We start from the raw sequence: 18639 nt of genomic DNA, 5'->3' as shown, positions 1-18639 counted from the left end.
AATTTAGATGCTCACTTTCATGTGCTCTAAATTCTTCATCTGTTTGTCTCTATATATATGGAAGGCGAAAAATCCCCAACTTTGTATGGATCTAGAATTATGTCAACTCTTAATATGTCAACTATATGATATTTTTGAGAATATAAGTGTTAGAATAAGTGTTAAACCTTATGTGAAACATCCTTAAGGTAGTCTGTGCATCTGTTGTGGAAAGATTTTTGAATTGAGAACAATGAGAAGTTTTGCTTTAAAAGGGACAGATTCTCCACCTGCTGTGATCATTTTTTTCATGATGTTATGAACAACTATGAGCAAAATGATCTGAAAAAGGATGAAGACCTAGGTCTTCATTTCCCCTTTTTTCTCTTTGTCTGAAATTCCACCATTTTGGGACGTAATTTTGTTTGCACACAGGAGAAAAAAAAAGCTTTATCACCTAACTGGGAGGAAAATCAGGAGAGATGAGAAGAATAAAAGAAAAGAAAACTCATAAAAGATTGTACCTAGGCATTTTTAAAAGTAAGGTCTGGACTTGAGGAGAGCAACAACCAGAAACTTTCCATGCTCTTTGTTTTCAAGATGTGAGCAGTATCACAACTGAACTTTGTTGCTACAGTATGTGTCACAACAGCATAATCAAAAGCCCTGAGCTTCGGCTCTTTTGTAAGTTTACCTGCTCACTCTCAGCAGCTCCAAAGCAGCATAATAGTGAAACCTGAAACCATGGCTTGTATCTAAACGAAAATGTGGTTAGGGAAGCAGAGCAGAGCACAGCTCTCTGCACATTACAGATGAAGTAGGAAGTGGCTGATCAGCTGCTGCAGATGTTGTTGCAGGTTCTTAGCAAACCCTCTGCAAAACCCAGAAGGCTACTCAGATCCTGCATGTAGAAGTGGTGAGGTGCTTTGCAGTAAAACTGAAAAGCATGTTGGGTTTGCAGAGTAGCTCAAAAACATTTTGCTTTATAAAAATATTCTTTTAAAGACTTTCTGATGTGTAACTGCTTAAAAAATCCTGAAGTCATTTTATGATGAAAACTATAAAAATTCACAAATAATTTTTAAATTACAAGCATTTTTTCCCACATAATATTTGAAGTTTCCTTGTAGCACCTGCTGACTGTCAAGGTTTTTTTTAACATTACTAAAAGCTGGAGTCAGCAACAGACCAGGAGCTTACTGCATCAGGGATCAAAGGCAATAAGATCTCACCAAATGCCATACTCTAGGCCAAAGAAAGAAGGTGGGGTTTTTTTAGAATGCAAAGTCAATAATCCATTTTTGCCTTGCATGTTGCAAGAGACTGCATTGTTATAGAAGGGATTTTCTTACTTACCTATGTATATGTATTTATGCTGTCTACTTATGGTGAAGCAGATATGATGAGACCACTCAAAATGGAATGTACACAGTGCTATGCATTGCTGTTCAGTTCCAGTTTTATTTAGAATGCAGGCTTGGACCAGTAATTTCTGGATTGAGGCAGTGGATAGGCAGGATGCTACAGCCTGATACCTTAAATATCATTAATAGTTCAGTCTTTGTGGTTAAGTCTGGACTATTTGGAGGCTGGAGGCCAGACTAATGCATTTGCAAGAGAGTGTATTGCAGATAAGATCAACACAGCTGTTTCGAGCTAACTGGGATTTCTAAAGTGCTGCTGGCTTTGGAAGCAGGTATAAATTGCTGCTGCAGTCCCGCCAAGTGTGAGAAAAATATGAATAGTTGAAGCCACACCACCCTCTGCTAAAACAGGATATTTGCCTGCTTCAAGGGAGATTATCAAAATGACTATTTTTCATTGTTGCCAATTAAAAGCTTTGTGCCAAATAAACACGTTCTATTGCAATACTGATTTGATTGAACAGACAGGTTTGTATCTTCAGCTGATGGATGTAGAACTGCAGGTATGAGTGCTAAAAAATATGTAAGATTTTTTCCCCTTTGACAGCTTCTATTCTGCTCAGGTTGGTAATTGGATGTTTACCATCTTCTGTGTGCCAATCTCTCACCCAAACACTGAGATACCCTGGTATTTAGGGAGGCAATAAATAGAGACATGTTAAGTTTTATTAATACTGGAGCCAAAATCACCCTTGCACATGAGTCCAATTCATTTTACAATTTTGAAAAACAAAGAACCATCTCTGACCAAAGGACTAGTTCCCTCAAGATTCCCATCCCACCAAGTAATACATGTTCTGGGTGTGGTCCATTACAGACTTTAGCAGTGCTTGGACTTCCCTTCGTTTTGCCACATATTTGTGGAATGAGCATCTCAGGACAGAGTGATGAAGTATCTCGGGACAGCACTGAAGATTTTAATAGGGTGAGAATGGCTTTTTCTCATTCTCATTCTCATTCTGTCCTGAATACTTCAGGAATACTTCAGGACAGAATTCACAAGTTCCAGAAGAGCTGGACTTCTAATTTCTCTTTTGAGTTCACATGGGAGAGGCATAGAAATTATGCTCTTTTATGCAGGTTGATTTCTTCTGCTGTAGAAGAATATCTGAAGGGAAGATGGGATCTTTCTCTAGACATCATACCAAAGATGTATCAGTGTTTCCCTTTCACAAGCCAAGAATGGCAAGGGTCAAAGTCACAAGTATTGCATCAAGACAACTTCAGTGTCCTTCACTTCCCGATAAACAAACATTCCCAAGAATGTAAGTGAACTTTTGGCCAGTGCCCATATGAAAGCTGTTTGAGGAGGTTCTCCAAGAACACAACATAGATTTTTGCAGTGTTCTGTGCATAGTTGTACTGTAAGTGCTGAGGATCTGGGCATGTTTAAAGAAGTTTAATGCCACAAGCAGCAGCATAATGGGACATTCTGTGGACAGTTTTTATAGCAGGTTTCTCTATACAGGTTTCTCTGCAGTGCCTTTTCTTCTGTTCTTTTGTTTCTATTTGAAGAGCTTCCGTTTCTGCCTCTGTTTATTCAGTGCAGCACTACTTGTGAAAAAGCTGAGAGTCCTGAGAGGAGAGGCTATATGGAAACTGAGGTGTTAGCTGTCAAAGCTGCCACACAGTGACCACCCCAACACTATTTATTGTGATGAGAGTGCTTAAGGTGCATGTGAAGCCAGGATGTAGTTTCAGTTTAATTTCTTGATCTGAGTGTCTGCTGCTGACTGCTGTTTCACTACCTCCATGGAGCTTTTCCATGTTTTTTTAGTACCAAGTGTCCCAGATTTAAAAAAAGGAAAAAAAAAAAAAAGAACTGCTCCATTAAAACAGGAAAAAAAAATCCACTATTGAATGTTATCATAGCTTTGGCTCAGCAGGCTTGATTATTACACCTTTTTTTGAAACAGCTTTCCAGCATGTCACTTTTCTACCTAAATCATTCCACTATTTCTAGTATTAGAATTAAAGTATTTTACACCTACATCAGTCTCGGTCATAATTGTAATTAATTAAGGTAATTAAAACTCTAAAGCCAGAGAAGAGTCAGTTACAATAGTTAGGAACTAAAAAAGCAGTATTTCTATTAATATGATGTTACTGTTAGATGATAACAAACTACAAAAATTAAAAAGGACAGGTTGTTCAGCCTTTATACTTAAAAATAAGCTCTTAATCTAAAATGCATGTGGTGTCCTTTCCTGGCTCACTTTCCTATTGCCTGAATTTGGCTCTCAAGAGACATCAGATGAAAGAAGTATTATGTACAGAGACTTGGGAAGAATTTTTACCTTAGTCCTACAAAGGACTTATCACAAGAAGTAATACAATATGAAGACAAAAGGTTCATATGCATCTTGAGCACATAGACAACACTCTGTTAGGACAATGTAGATACAACCACTGAAAAACTGATATAGGATTCCCTATTAAAACACAAAAATAAATTTGAGAGTAATATTAATACCAATTAACATGGCTTTCAGGAAAACAAAACAAAACAACAATAAAAAATAAAGCAAAACAACCAAACAAAAAAACAGACTCCTTTCTGGTTGTTTTATTTGATTAGACTCTAGAATTCATCTAGAGATACATTCATATTCTGGAGATAGGTTCATCTTTATAAGAAGTTTTAGGGCAATGAGAAATTGTAGTCTGCAGATGAATAAAGACTGTGAAGAATTAAATGCTAAGATATAGTCTGCAAATATTCAGATACAACAAGAGCACAGTGAGGTGTAACCTTGGCTCATTTAAGCAAAATTTGCTTTTATTCAAATGCAGTTGTACATATATAATGTAGAAATGTAAACCATACCTGTGAAACAAGGTTGTGTAATGATTTGGAGGAAAAAAATCAAGTTATAAGCAGCTCTACAATTGGGTAAGGACTAAAACAAGACACAAGGGCATAATGCATAAGGGTTATCAGCTTGTACTCTAGATTCTTGGAGTTTTACCCTTAAAGAATTTTCATATAGTTACAAAGTTTTTGAATAAAAGATTTTTGCTCATGGACATTAGTTTAATAGTCAGGAGTCTGCTCTTCCAAAACAGGAGGAGAGATGACAATTGGAGAAAACACTGAAATCCCCTGGATGCAATCAGTAGACATACGGCCAGATGAAGAATGACTTGCAATTTTCATCACTACATGTGGTAGACAAGTGCATGCGCTGTAGAATTCCAGTGCCAGATTTTCTACAGTGTTGGAAAGGTTGGAGAGATAACAGAAATAGCTATGAAATAATTGCTACATGGGGTAGAAAAAGAAAAAAAAAAAAGCACCCTTGGTTGAGATTTAAAAGGTTGAGTCTTTTAAAATCACTGGAAAGACCATCTGAGTTATGTAATAATTCCAGTGCTGTGAATACCTTTTGGGTATAAAACAGTTGTGATAAAAAGGTTTTTGACCTTGTGTGCAAAGGTAAAAATAAAAGAACCTGAAGCCCGAGGAACTTAGAAAACAATAAGATGCAGATTTTAATAGTAAGCAAATTTAAAGTACTACTACAAAAACTCTGTAGTATTCTTTGTATTGTCAACACCCCTCAAACAACTGAAAGACATTTTAGCCAAAATGTTACTTTAGTATAGCTCCAGCTGTTGATCTCAATATTTCAAATATGATGTAACACACAGGACAGCAATAAAAGGATGTCAGCATTGAATTGGAAGGGATATAAAGAAGTTGTTTGTCACTATTTTGATGTCCATCCCAATGTACAGGGTAAGAATGAGTGCACTAAAAATTATCCATGCCATAACTTTATCCTACTTCTGCAACATGGACCTCAAAGCATGAAAATTCTACTTTCTCTGTTAGAAAGTGCCTTCTAACAAATGTTGCTTGCTTTTAAGCATGTTACTTACTGCCTCTTCACTATGGAAAAGAAGGGGGGGAAATATAAATTATCCCTTTCTTTGCTACCAGAGACTTAGGTATTAATTTTGTTCTACCCTAATCTTACCACATTTCCCTAAACCACCACCATTTGTTCAATATATTCAGGAATTTATGTTTTCTAGATCTCATTCTCACTATTCTCCTTTGAGTACTCTCCAGCTGACACACACTGGCCCTGCTGTAGCCTCCTCAATACTAAGAGAAAGGATTATTTCACTTAACTTTTGGGCTATATTTTTGAATAAAATGTTAAAACCATAAGTGGTACAAATTTAATCTTGACATATCTTAAATGGTAAGGATCTTCTTTTGTAATATGCATGTTCCTTAATACACAAACCACAAAAGAATTCACTTGTGTAATCATCCGTTTTGGGACTATCAGTATTTTGCCATTTTAAGTAATGGAGGAACTTAACAGGTTTAAAATGCACCATTGTTCATATATATGTTGACAAGTTGGTCTAAGCATCCACGAAGAAATATTTATCCATAATTTTTTGAGTTGTATGGTAGTACAGAGAAAAACCTTCAAGGTTTGATAATTTCACTTTGATTTCCATGTGAGATAAGGAAAGGTCCATCCTAAAGTTACCAACTCCCCTTTTCCTGTCTATCACAAGGACAGAATTCCAGACACCCAATAAGCTAAAAATTCTTTTTCAATAGCTTCTTGCAATTTTCAGTCTTACCATTAAACTTTAGTAAATATTTGTTGTTGTTCTGTGTTTTGAGCCACTTTTTTTTCAGTGAGGTTATCATTTCCTTTACTTGACAAGATTCTAATCTGTCACAGGTGTGAACTTAAATTCTCCAGAAGACAAAGGGGTTTCTTCTCAGTTGTAACTGATTTTAACAGAACTCTGAATTTGTTTTTTCCCACTGTTCTCCTTTTCCTTGGATTTTTCTGCATTTGTCTCCATGCAGCTGGGGACAGTTCTATTTGGCTAGATTTTAATCCACTAATAATACTTCCAAAAAAAATCATACTTCAAAAACATCATAGCATCAAAACTCTGACTTAATTTGCTAGTGTAGAATGATTTCTCTCAAAATCAACCCTCAGAGCAGTGGTTGCTATGGTTTGGTTGTGGTTTGTGCAGGGAGCATGAATCCAGTACTGCACACATGCATACCAGCTCACTCATGTAATTGTGGCTTCTGTGCCTAGTGCAAAGCACCATTAGTTTTTCAGGCTACACCTGTCTGCTGAGGGTGTAGCTTTCTGTTCAGCTTTTCCACTTTTCTAATCTGAGCTTGCTAGAAAAGTCTAGAGTTTCTACAACTTATATTAAAAATGTATTTGAAGATGTTCAGAGACCTGTACCTCTCTTTGTAAAGGCCAAAATATGTTTTTTCTCTCATCCCTTCCCTTAAAACTCTTTCTTTGAGCAAAAAAAAGTCAGCAAGACTATATCAGTGCTCATATGAAACCTTGCAGCTGGTCTTTTAAGCAAATTGTGGAATTAAATTATAATTTAGTTTTGAAACACAGGTATTAATATATTGGGTGAACTGTGCTGTTTTTGTGTCTAGTTCATGTCCTGGCAAAGACATTTTTGTGTTCTTGTGCAGGGAGAACATTTTTGAATGCAGAGTCTCCTCCTCTCTAGTGTGATAAGATAATGCAACAAAAATATCTAGAGCAGGTTCAACAAAATATACGTTGTCTAGGGTGTTTGCAGTACTGATATCTTACCCGAAAACTTCATGAAACGCAGCAAAGTTCCTTCCTCAGATGTTTGCTTGATAAATTCATTCTGTTCTGCTATATTTCAGGTCCTAAAAATGAAGGTTTGAAACAGAAAACACTTTCCTCAGCAGCACTTGCCCCACCTGATGTGATACCTCCATCACACGCCGCTGCGCCACCTCCTCCACCAGCCTTTCACCCATCCCTGCAGGTGCCAGCAGCTCCCAGTCTGCCTCCCAGAAACATCAAGCCCAGCTCTGAAACAATGTGAGTGAACATAAGGCACAAGATCTTTATTTTCTCACCTTTCTCTGCCTACCACTTTCCTCCTGGCACAAGAGTCGAAGGCTGCATGTGTTCCAGGTTTCTGAGAGAGTGGTGTCTCACACTACTTTTCTTATCCCACCCTGTACCTGGCATGTTTAGAATTAGCTTTTTGTATTAGTTTCTACCCTCCATATATTCAGTTGTTTCCCTGAATTGTCTTGTGTATAACAACAATTTGTTTTTGTCCTCGGTTGTTGAGGCTAGGGGAAGGGAACAGACTGGTTTTTTACTCCAGAACAATCCAAAAACTTTAAACACTGATAGAAAATCAGTGGCCTCAATAGCTTAAGGTTTTCCCTGAATTTTTCTGGGCAAAGAGAGTGAGGAGGGTCAGGTCTATGAGCCAATACCCCAGGAAGCAACTTTGCAACCTGGAGGAACTGAGCTCAGCACTGGTTGTGAAACTGCACTGAGGCTGTGACTTGGCCTTGTGTGATAACCCTGAGAAGCCTCTGTTGTTATGGGGCTCCTTTCTTTATCCTTCTTTGAAGAGCTGCGTACAGCTGTGGAACCTCTGCTGACAGAGTTGTAAGTACTTGAGTCCAGCATCAAAACTGACCAGAGTCAAGCTGAGCCTGAATCATGAGCTGCTTCCTGGCCAGCAGGTACTGCAAAGAACATCACCCAGCAGGCAGGAGGAGGAAGGGAGGCGTGTCCAGCTCAGCGTGTGACAGCATCAGTCCTGCCTCACAGCCGCAGTACCTGCAGCAGCCATGCTGGGTATCCTCCTCTTTACCCAGGCATAGCAGCCAAGTTTGACATCAGACACTTTTTAAATGTACCTCCAGGTGCCCTGTCTGCTCTCCCATTCCTGTGTGCCCTGTAAATTCTCCTCTCTTTTGAAAATTTGTGCCTGGATGCTGACACTTTTGCTTTCGCCTGTCTCCATGCTTTCCCCATCAAGCCAGTTTTAGAACATCCCATTCTGCTTTCAAGTCCTTTTTTTGATTACACTTCTTTGATGATAACTGTCAGCCCTTGTTTTCTTTCTGCTGTTAAAAAGCATTACGAAGTTAAATGTCTCTGATATTATTAGTTATATTCTCAATTCAATTTCCCATTTTTCTAATTTGAAAAACATTTTAAATCTAAGAGCTCTGGTGACATTTTACCTGGCCTAACCTTTACACCGTTTCTCTTGTCCCTTGTTGAGACTTTAAGCCCAACAAGTCAAAGTGTCAGAGCTATATTTAGCATTGAGAAAAAGTCTGAAATTGTACTTTTGCACCGTAAGAAGTCTGCAAAAATGGTTAAAAATCCCAACAGATTCTCTCCATTCAGTCAGCCCATCTGCTTATGATATTTTTCGTACCACACTCTCTCTGAGTGCCTTTGGCTCACTTTGATGTTTTTTACTCTAGATCAAGATAGCCTCACCTGAAACACTGAATCACAGTCAGAGAGAACACTTCAGAAAATCTTGTGTGTACTTAAGTAGGATATAGGGCTCAATAGACTGTTCTGGTTTTGTATAAAATAGATAATAAAAAGCACCAGAAAAATGGTTAATGAAAATGTAATCATAAAACCATCTTCATAGGTTTCACATGTTTACCTTTTCATATTTACAGAAACCTAGAAAATGAAGAAAATTATGATGACGTTGAATTTGTTTCACAGGGTAAGATGCATACATTTTATACATTTTAATTAATGGCTACTGTGAGAGGATGTAAGCATGTTGTATTTATAAGATAAAGAAAAGTTTGTTGTATTCAAGAGTGATTTGTTTACTAATTATACTGGTTCTGCCACTTTATGAAGATGGTTGTCTCATAATGGATCTACTGTTCTGTGATTAATATGATAGACTCTCAGAAACTGCACTAAATTTTTTTCTTCCCACCCCCTTATCCTCTTCTTCTATTTTTTCTTCTTTTTATCTTTCTTTTTGTTTTTGCTTGGTTAGAAATATGCTGGGACTATAAATCACCAGATTTTCAAACCTGACCAAAAATGAATGCTGCTCTTTCAGAGCTGACGTTGTGTGGTCTAGTGAAGGAGGCACTGTTTTAATACTTGATTAAAAAAAAAAAAAAAAAAAAAAAAAAAAAAAGATGGGTTGACTGTGCTTTTACTGTCACTTTGTGGTCTGAGGGCGTGAGAGGCAGTGAGTTGTACGAGGAGCAGCAGACAAGCAGATTGTGACACAAAGAATGCCCATCTGCCTTCTGACCCCTCCTTAGTGGCACTTGGTCTGTGCCAGGCACACTGTGCATCATTTAGTGTGTTAGCCATCCAGACTCACAGCACTGCAGGCTGTGCAGCTGGAGCACAACTTTCCTTACCCACCTGCCTGCAGAGTAAGGAGGAATCAGGAGATCCACAGAATATCTTTTCCTGCTGCCCAGGGCAGAGGCTGGCTTAGGAAAAGAGCTTTTGCCATACTTGTCCAGCTGTTGGGCTGGTGCAAGCAATTTCTTTGAGGTCTCTTTGGATTTATTAGGTTTTTGACAATCATAAAAGTACTGATTTTGTAAACAAATAACATAGGTAAATTCACTAACATCATTAAAGATTTTTTAAAACAAATTTTCCACTTTTAAAATACATGTGAAATATGCTGTTTGTAAATATTTTTAGTTTGCAATGTTCTGTGAAAGCAATCTAGAAAAACTGAATTTTGCATTCATACCTTCATCAAAAAACAGGAGTTTGCATAATAAAAGTTTCTAGTTAATATCACTGATGTTTTAGGCAGTTTCAAATAGTTAATGCTAGAATGAATTGTTTTCTGTACAAGAAAAAAAATAAATATCCTGATTTTATTTTTTTCGTTTAGGTCATGGAAATACACAGAGGGTAAGTACTATCCGGCAACATAAACCTATCTTTTTAGCAAAAACTTACAAGTTCAGTGAAACTTCTTCCACGCATTAGACAATTACTTGCAGATTTAATCCAGTGTATTCACAGTCAGCTGTAGAAGCAATTATTTGTTGTGAAGGATAGAAATAAAATCAGAGAGAAGCAGAGTAAACTGGAACAAATTATCAAAGCTGGCTAGACCCAAAAATTGATTAAAAAAAAGAAAATGGAAAACTACATCTTCTATTATCACTGACCTTTCATTTCACTGGAATTTTCCAGAAATAATAGAAAGAATGGTTGAGGTCCATTCTGGTAATAGAATATTTCAGTTAATATTTCAGCTAATCACAGATTTTTATCAGTACGTTCAAGCACCTGGCTATATAAGTATTAAGACAATCTCTTAGACCCTAATCTGAGTCCCATTTAGATCCTTAGCATTCCAGTTTAAATAGGGCTAACCCTGACACCTTCATCATGGCAGTCCAATCATCAGCAATGATTAAGACTTTACAGAACACACTTTGCAGTTAAAACTTTGGATTAAGCAATGTGCTTCAGTGATTCTAACAATCCAAGGCTTCATAGGTATGATATTGTAAAAAAAATAGCAGAAATAAATGAATAGTGTGTTTGAATAATGGAGTAACTTGTTTGGGGAAGAATAAAGGTATTTGCATTTTGCTATAAATGGTTTTTATATAGCTTGTATAAAGTTTATATAGCAGACCAAGTTTCTTCATGTCTATTCAACTGTACTTAGACCATTGAAAATGGATTCTTTTTTATAGGGTCAAGAAAGTGATGGAGAGATGTATGAAGACATTAATGACATCAGGTAGTGATTCTAAACTCTATGACCTATTGTACCTTTATTACTATCTTTTCTAATAGGTGTATTTCATCTCATATAAAAGTGCCATTCTGCTGCAGGCCCTGCCAGGGATTACTGTCTTCATTCATTTCACCTGGAGAAAGTCTGTCTCTTCACAGGTTCTTTCCCTGTTAGATCTGCCATGCCCTGGTGTGGCAGAACTCCTGCAATTAAATAATGCAGTCACTGTGATCAAGGTAACAGAACTCTGATTTCTGATCTAAGGAGTATGTCTGAACCACTGGTTGGAATTATAGCCTAGGAGGAAAAATAAGCTCAGCCCCAAGGTATTATGGTCCCAGATAGGTCTTTTGTTGTGGGGTTTTTTAAATTGCTTTTCAGATAAATATTCTTAGAACTCCTGTGAGAGGCTGGGTTGACAATTTTGGTTGCCTGGGTCAACTAGTATAGCTACAGAGACAGAATACAAGCTCTGCTGATTCTTCCTCTATTTAGACCTTTCCTTTGATGACTTTCTATACCCCAGCAATGTCTAAATCTATGGGATTTACAGTGTTACAATAGCCAAAGAAAAACTCTAATTCCCTCTGAATAAGTAATTGGTGTGGAATATTTCAGATGTACAACAATTTTCAGCAAGAATTTATTGTTGAATCCCCTTTGATTTATAGCCCAAGTGATCCTCATTTCAGACATTTTTTTAGCAATTTGAGCCGACCTGTCTAGCAAAAGTATTGGGGGAAAAAAACGGGGAGTTTCACTTGAGCAGCTCCATAGGGTTTCTAAAACACAGGTCTTCCAGCCAAATGGCAGAGCAGGAGATGTAGGTCTGATTCCATCCCAAGTTCCCAAACCCCAGTACCTTCCAGTACCCAAGGCACAGTAGTTATTGTACTCTGGTGTGAAAAAATGAGGGCAGAAGAACTGACTCTTTGTGTAGAGTGCTGGAATCGGCTGCACTCAATTTTAAAAACACTAAAACATTGCCAGTGGCATCTCAGGCTTCAGTTCAGCCTGCATCAACCACTGGTGGCCTGGGTAAATATTTAATATCTGCATCCAGTACAACACCTAGACTGCTGCCAGTTCACAAGCATGCTCAACAAAATTATCTCAGAGACATTTGGATACACACATGTGGAGGCAGATAACCTTGTCTGGTGTGTTGCCCTCATGAGGGCAGACACTGTAACTTACAAATGTAGTAAAGGGCTGCTTACTCTATCTGTTGCAGCTGCATTATGGTTTAGAATCTGTAGCTTTGATTTCACTTGGAGAAGTCTTTTTTCATCACTAGCAGTTCTTTGCCACCCTTGGGTAAGATAGCTCTAAGGAAGATTTTCTTCACACATTCTGTCCTGGCAATGCTCTTTCAGATCATCAAGGGGAAAAGAGAAGAAGTGGGACAAAGATGATAAGAGAAGAATGGACCAAGAGAAGAAAGAACAAAAGGAAAAAGAAAAGAAAGAGCATGAACTGAGGAAAAAGTTCAAAGTAAGCTTTTTATTTGGTAATGTGAACAAAGGTATGCAAGCAGCATTATTTAGCATTGTCGAGTCCAAAATAGACTTTTCACCTGGCTATGAAACTATTTGTTATGGTAGGTAGTTCAAACACCTGCATAAATTCTGAATAAGGGTTTAATCTACCTTTTTTGTTTGGCATATGTTTGAATGCAAGCTCTGCACTGATGGATGGCAAAGACTGTTTGCTTACAGTTTTCATTAAATTACTTTCTCACCTTTTTTCTATGTAGGAAAGCCTTAAAATCATCTGTTTTCACTTTTCTGTTTCTAATGATTTATTACTAGAATTTAATATTTCTAATTTCATTAAAAATAGCATCAAAAGCACTTAATAAAAGTGGGAATTGAATCCCATACACATAGTGTTATTTGCTTCACTGTAGTCAGATACAGAAGTATTTAGCCCTTTAAAGATTTCAAAATTGTATTGCAACACATTACCTTTGCCTTGGTAGAAAGGGACTTACAGTAAATTCCAGCCTAAATGAGGAGGAGGAAAATCAGACTTGTATAGGAGAGCTACAGTCATTCTCTGGGGCTAAATTGATGAGACAATTCTTTCTGTTTTAAATCATTTTTGCATAGCTGGTGGTCAGCATGCTCTCACAGTTTACAAGTCTGCCAGTCAGTTTTTCTTAACTAATGCCCATTCACAATTCTCCATTCTGCTACTTTCAGTGTCACTGTACACAGTGGGCAGCTTTGTTTTTCTTCCTGTTATGCTCAGTACACATAAAGCCATCGTGGTTCACATCAAGGCCTGCTGTGGAGAGCCTGACATGAGTTAAGAAGCAAATATTAAAGGTACACATAGTTAATAATAATGAGTTAGCTGGTGTTTATTGGGCACCAAGTCTATTTTTTAGACCAGTCACAAGAGGTGTAGGCATTAGTGCACAGAAAGCTTTTAGCTTGTGCTCCTGCAACCATTAAGGTATTTTATTATTCTTAAACAAATATATTTTAACGCACATTTTCTTTCCCATTTATTGGCCACTTATACAGGATAGATATTCCAGAGTTAGTCTATAATTGACAAGAGCACTATGCCTCTAAAATACATATCTTAAAGTCACGAATACAAAATCCTAAAATGGCTTTTTCATAACATAATGTAAAGACCTCACAAAGTGAATCCTGGACATCAGTAAACATCTCTTGTGAGTACTTGCAGGATCATTTATAGAGTAGTATGGTAAACACAAAGCATTATGTGACAGATTCATTAGCATTAATGTTAATGAATATTTACTCATATGACTTGTATTAGGAATAGTGTGGCCAGCAGGATCAGGGATTGTCTGATTGTCCCCTGTACTTGGCACTGGTGAGGCTGCACCTTGAATCCCACATCCAGTTTTGGCCTCTTTCTCCAAGAAAGACACTGAGATGCTGGAGTGAGTCCAAAGAAGGGCGACAGAGCTGATCAAGGGTCTCAAGCACGAGTCCTGTGAGGAGCAGCTGAGGGAGCTGGGCATGTTTAGCTTGGAGAAAAGGTGGTTCAGGGGGGAACCCTGAACCTTCTTCTCACTCTACAACTGCCTGACAGGGAGTTGTAGCCAAGTGGGCATCAGTGTCTTCTCCCAAGTAACAAGGGATAGGAAAAGAGGAAATGGCCTCAAGTTGTTATAGGGAATGTTTCGTTTAAATATTAGGAAAAATTTCTTCATGAAAAGGGTTGCAAAGGATTGGAAGAGGTGCCCGGAGAAGTGGTAGAATCACTGTCCATAGCGGTATTTAGAACATCTGTAGATGTGGTGCTTAGGGACATGGTTTCGTTGAACTTGGCAGTGTTAGGTTAATGGTAGAGCTCAGTGATCTTAGAGGTCTTTTCCAGCCTAAAAGATTCTATGATTCTATGAGTCATTCTGCTGGAAATAAATGGAGACACCCATTGGAATTCAATGCATCTGTTTTGTGAACTCATAAAAGGTGTCATAGGCTAATTTGTTGATTTTAATCTTAGTATTTCTGTGATTTTGCCAGTGAGTTCTTCAATTGCTCTATTGCCATGTTTCTCCCCTCTCCTTTAATCTCTGGTTTTTAATTTAAACTATGTAATTCAAGCAGGAGGATGCCCTTCTGTTTATTTGGCAACAGTACTTTAAATGCCAATGAAACAAATAACCATCATTATCATTATTTTTTACTACTTTTTCTGAATGTCTGGGAAAGAACTCAATTTTTCCCCACCTATAATACCTTCTGTTTCTTCTTCAGTTAACAGGGCCCATTGAAGTGCTTCATCAGGCACGAGCTTGCGTTGACCACAAGGGAGGGAGGAATGAACTGACTGTCAAACAGGGGGATAAGATTGAAATCATTCGCCTCACAGACAACCCAGAAGGAAAGTGGCTGGGCAGGATAAAAGGATGCTGTGAGTTCTCTTTCTTCATTGTGCTCCTGAATATTTTCACTACATGACAGCAAACATGTGAGCATTACACCAAGGACTAGCCCTACCATGTCTGAGTCACTGGCCACCAAAGTAAATAATTACCCCAAGTCACCCTTCCATCCTCAGCTAGTTCATAGCAGAGAGTTATTGCACACCTATAGGCACTGAAATAAGTTAGGATCAGTATGCTGGGACCTTCACTGACATACTGAGGGTGAATTCCCTGTCAGCAGCCTTCAAATAGCATCAGAACTCTGCTCCCTGCAAGTAACAAGTATTGTGGTTTTTCACGTCTTTGTATTAAACATAACATAGTGTTCTTAAAATAGAATTAGAGAATATAAGGACCTGTTTTAAGTGGTTTTTTGTTCCTATTCCTATGGAAAGTTTCTAACTGACTTCCAGGTTTTGTTTTCTCTAAAATCCTAAATGCTTCTCTTATTACGGTGTAATTACCATCAGTGGATCTTTGAGAATAAAGAGGTTGATGATCTGGCTCCTGGGTTATAAAAGGTTGATCCATAGAATCAAACAGAATTATTAAAAGCATTTGCTTGATCTTTAGGGGAACTAAAATGCCAATAAAATTAGTAAGACAGTTCACACATAGAGAACAGAGTTCTACAAAATTGTAGATGACACCAGCTGAGCAGCTTGTAGTGATAGATATATACAGATAGTAAGGAACTGAGTGTCTTTCATACAAAGAGAATCTGAGAGACCTGGGCCTGCTGAAAAGAAAATTAAGGCTATTTTATAATTGTTCATAAATACCTGGTGGGAGGATGTAAAGAAAATGGAGCCAGGCTCTTTCCAGTTACCTAGTGACTTTGCAAGAGGCAACAGGCACATACTGAAATACAAGGGTTCTATGTGAACAGCAGAAAACACTTTTTTACTGTGAGAGTGACCAAGCAAGGGAAAATGTTGCTCAGAGAGGTGGTGGAGTCTCCATCTGTGAAGATCTTCAAAAGCTGACAGGACACAGTCCTTGCCAACTTGCTCTAATAAAGGATCATGTTTGTTTAAAGAGATTGGCCAAGATGATCTCAAGAGGCAAGTTCCAATGACAGCTTTTCCACCAAACCTTGAAGTTGTGAAAATAAGTCAATTACATTAATCATTTTGTACACGGTTGGTGAGAGGTGGGAGAAGGATATTTTCTAGTGCATGTGCAGTCCATTACTTAATTTAGTTTTCATGAATTAATTCTTGCATTAGCAAAACTTGAAGCTGTACAAGGCTTCTCTTTGAAAAGTTTCAATAATGCAGACCAATTTTTTACACCAATGCTTCAGCCTTCCATGTTCACAGGCCAGGTCTTGTTTGGTGAAGACCAAACCAAAGAAGAAAATCAGTTCTTATCATTTAAGTAAGAGGAAAGATCAATGCCTTCCTCTTTGAGAGGAAACACACTAAAAGCTGCATTCACTCAGAAGAAGGAGAGTGGGGAATTTTCCATTCTCAAAAAAAATGCATGAGCATTTTCACCTTGGAGAAATCAATTTGTGCACTCTTCTGCACAGGCACTATACCTGTCAAAAATTACCCTCAGGAGAGACAGAGATCCTCGTGTCAGGTCAACTGCTCTGGTCAATGCAGCTATAGTGCATCTGCCAACCTGAAGAAATGTCAATGTACATGATCCTCCTAATGACCTGTCAGGACCTTGATGCCATGGACTGGCCTAAAATATGCCACAAGACTGCAGTGGTGTTATGAATGGTTGTGGGGGTTTAGATAAATCCTTGCCTTTTGCCCAGGCCTTTGGCACTAGGCAGTAGGGCAGTAGCTTTATTGAGGTGGCCAGCACCCCAAAACCCACTCTCATTTGCGAGTTCTTTAACAATGGCTGATTTGGTCTATTATAGAATGGCTTATTTATTTAATAGATGTAAAGCTAACAGACAAGAATGAAACCAAACTAATACTACACAGGAATAAGGACAGAAAAAGACTTCTAGTAGGTAAATACAGCATGAGGTTAAGGCACCTCTCAATGTTACCTCTCAATGTTACCTCTCAATGCTAGTGAAGAAATAATATAACTTAGGATTCAATGTATCTTACCATCCCATTGTTGGTGGGGCACACATGGAGATCCTTTCCTTCAATCCCCAGGGAAGTAACCATGTCTCCAGACTCCGGGGAGAGGTCTTCCACACTTTCAGGGTGTGTATAGAGGGCTTGTGCCTCTGCAATAACTCATGTGTGTCTTTTATAGCTTGTAGAACAGGGTTTCTTAGTCAAGAATATTTCTTTTATCTCTTCCCACGTCAAATCTTCAGACTAAGATGTTGATTCTTAGCTGAGGCCTGAGCCCTATTAGTGCCAGACGCCCCCTTGCTGAGCCTTTCAGGCCAGGTTATCTCTTTTTATGCACCAACTCTCTGTGGTGGTCAGGGGGGGCAGATGTCCTGCCACAAGTGGTCCTAAAGCCAGCTGAGAAAAGGAGTCTGCCCCATGATTCCTGCAAGAAAATTCTTCTGCTGTAGCTGAGAAGCAAGTGAACTAAATATCAGCTGAAGAGGGCTTAACATAGGGATCTGAGATAGATCTGAAATTTTGATATTTGTATTTGTGTTGATAGATGTGGCTGCTTGGAATGAGACATTTCTTTGAAAGTTTTCAAAAATTGTAAAAAACAATTCAGTCACTGATTCTGAACCTCTTGTTAAAATCATGCCTTTATCATGGCCCTTAAACTGCATGGTTTCATTTATTTAGATGGATACATTAAAACAACCATGGTGGAGATTGATTATGATTCTTTAAAAAGAAAGCAAAAACCATCAACCAGAGCTGCTGTGAAACATACAGAGAGTGACCAAGAAACATATGATGATGTTGGAGAGCAGGACAGTACTAGCAGGTATGTATAAGGAATGCATGAAATGAGACAAGTGATTCACCTGGGTCAGCCTAGACAGGGCAAGTTTTCCAACAACAAACCCAGCTCTTGTCACAAAACAGCCACTTATATAAGAAATGTGTAGCTATTATATGTAGCTATTCAGACAGAGTAGCTCATATGTGGTCAGAGAAGTTTAAATGAATTCTGGAATCCAGCATCTGTAAGCACTCATACTTAGGAGGACCCCATTCTGTTGAAATAGGAGCTACTTCATGGAAATCCAAAGGAGAAAAAAGTGCAAGCCACACAGGATTACAAATCATCTGCAGGAAGTCAATTCTCTTCCCTCCATCTCTTTACTTGCTCTGTCTTTTTGGAGCCACATGCTCCCTTTTCTAAGATGCACGACTAAAAGACTCTAAAAGCAATGGGAACACTCACTGCACCAGGGAGTGTTCACCCTCATTGCCCTCATGAGCCTTAGCATGAGTCTTTAACTCTTACTATCCCTTTCGTTGTGAAGACAAGGGACCTCCGAAATCCTGTCTAGGGTAAGCCTTCAGAAGAGAGTGCAGCTTATGAATTTAACCCTGAAAACAAGGCCTCTCAAATTGCATGAGATGGGAAGAAGTTACACTTTTTTTTTTTGTTTCATTGGAAGCTTCTTCTCTATGGAACAGTCTCCATGCATTTGCAGTGAAATACTACACTGCAGATTCTCTACTACAATGTGTCATCTATTTCCTGTCAAAAACATCTGCACCTAGAGAAGTGACATATCCAGCAGCAGATCAGACCTGCTGGCAGGGAAATACCCTAGTGGTCTTGTTGCAAGTCTCATTGCTATCACACAGCCTAGCATGACAGTGGTAATTA

At 38.3% G+C, this 18639-nt stretch overlaps 1 protein-coding gene across 1 annotated transcript in view; it reads left to right on the top strand.

Annotated features, from left to right (window-relative positions):
- FYB1 (FYN binding protein 1) overlaps positions 1 to 18639 on the top strand; it is a 43458-nt gene that overhangs the window by 12819 nt on the left and 12000 nt on the right. Inside the window, exons 3-9 of the mRNA XM_066569310.1 lie at positions 7099 to 7279; positions 8911 to 8960; positions 10122 to 10141; positions 10942 to 10988; positions 12362 to 12479; positions 14732 to 14888; positions 17637 to 17781. Coding sequence (XP_066425407.1) covers positions 7099 to 7279; positions 8911 to 8960; positions 10122 to 10141; positions 10942 to 10988; positions 12362 to 12479; positions 14732 to 14888; positions 17637 to 17781 — 718 coding nt within the window. The remainder of the gene's footprint in view (positions 1 to 7098; positions 7280 to 8910; positions 8961 to 10121; positions 10142 to 10941; positions 10989 to 12361; positions 12480 to 14731; positions 14889 to 17636; positions 17782 to 18639) is intronic.

This window comes from Molothrus aeneus, chromosome Z, assembly GCF_037042795.1.
Source record: "Molothrus aeneus isolate 106 chromosome Z, BPBGC_Maene_1.0, whole genome shotgun sequence".
NCBI lineage: Eukaryota > Metazoa > Chordata > Aves > Passeriformes > Icteridae > Molothrus > Molothrus aeneus.
The sequence above is the reverse complement of the archived record's forward strand: the minus strand, read 5'-3'. Positions and strand labels throughout refer to the sequence as shown.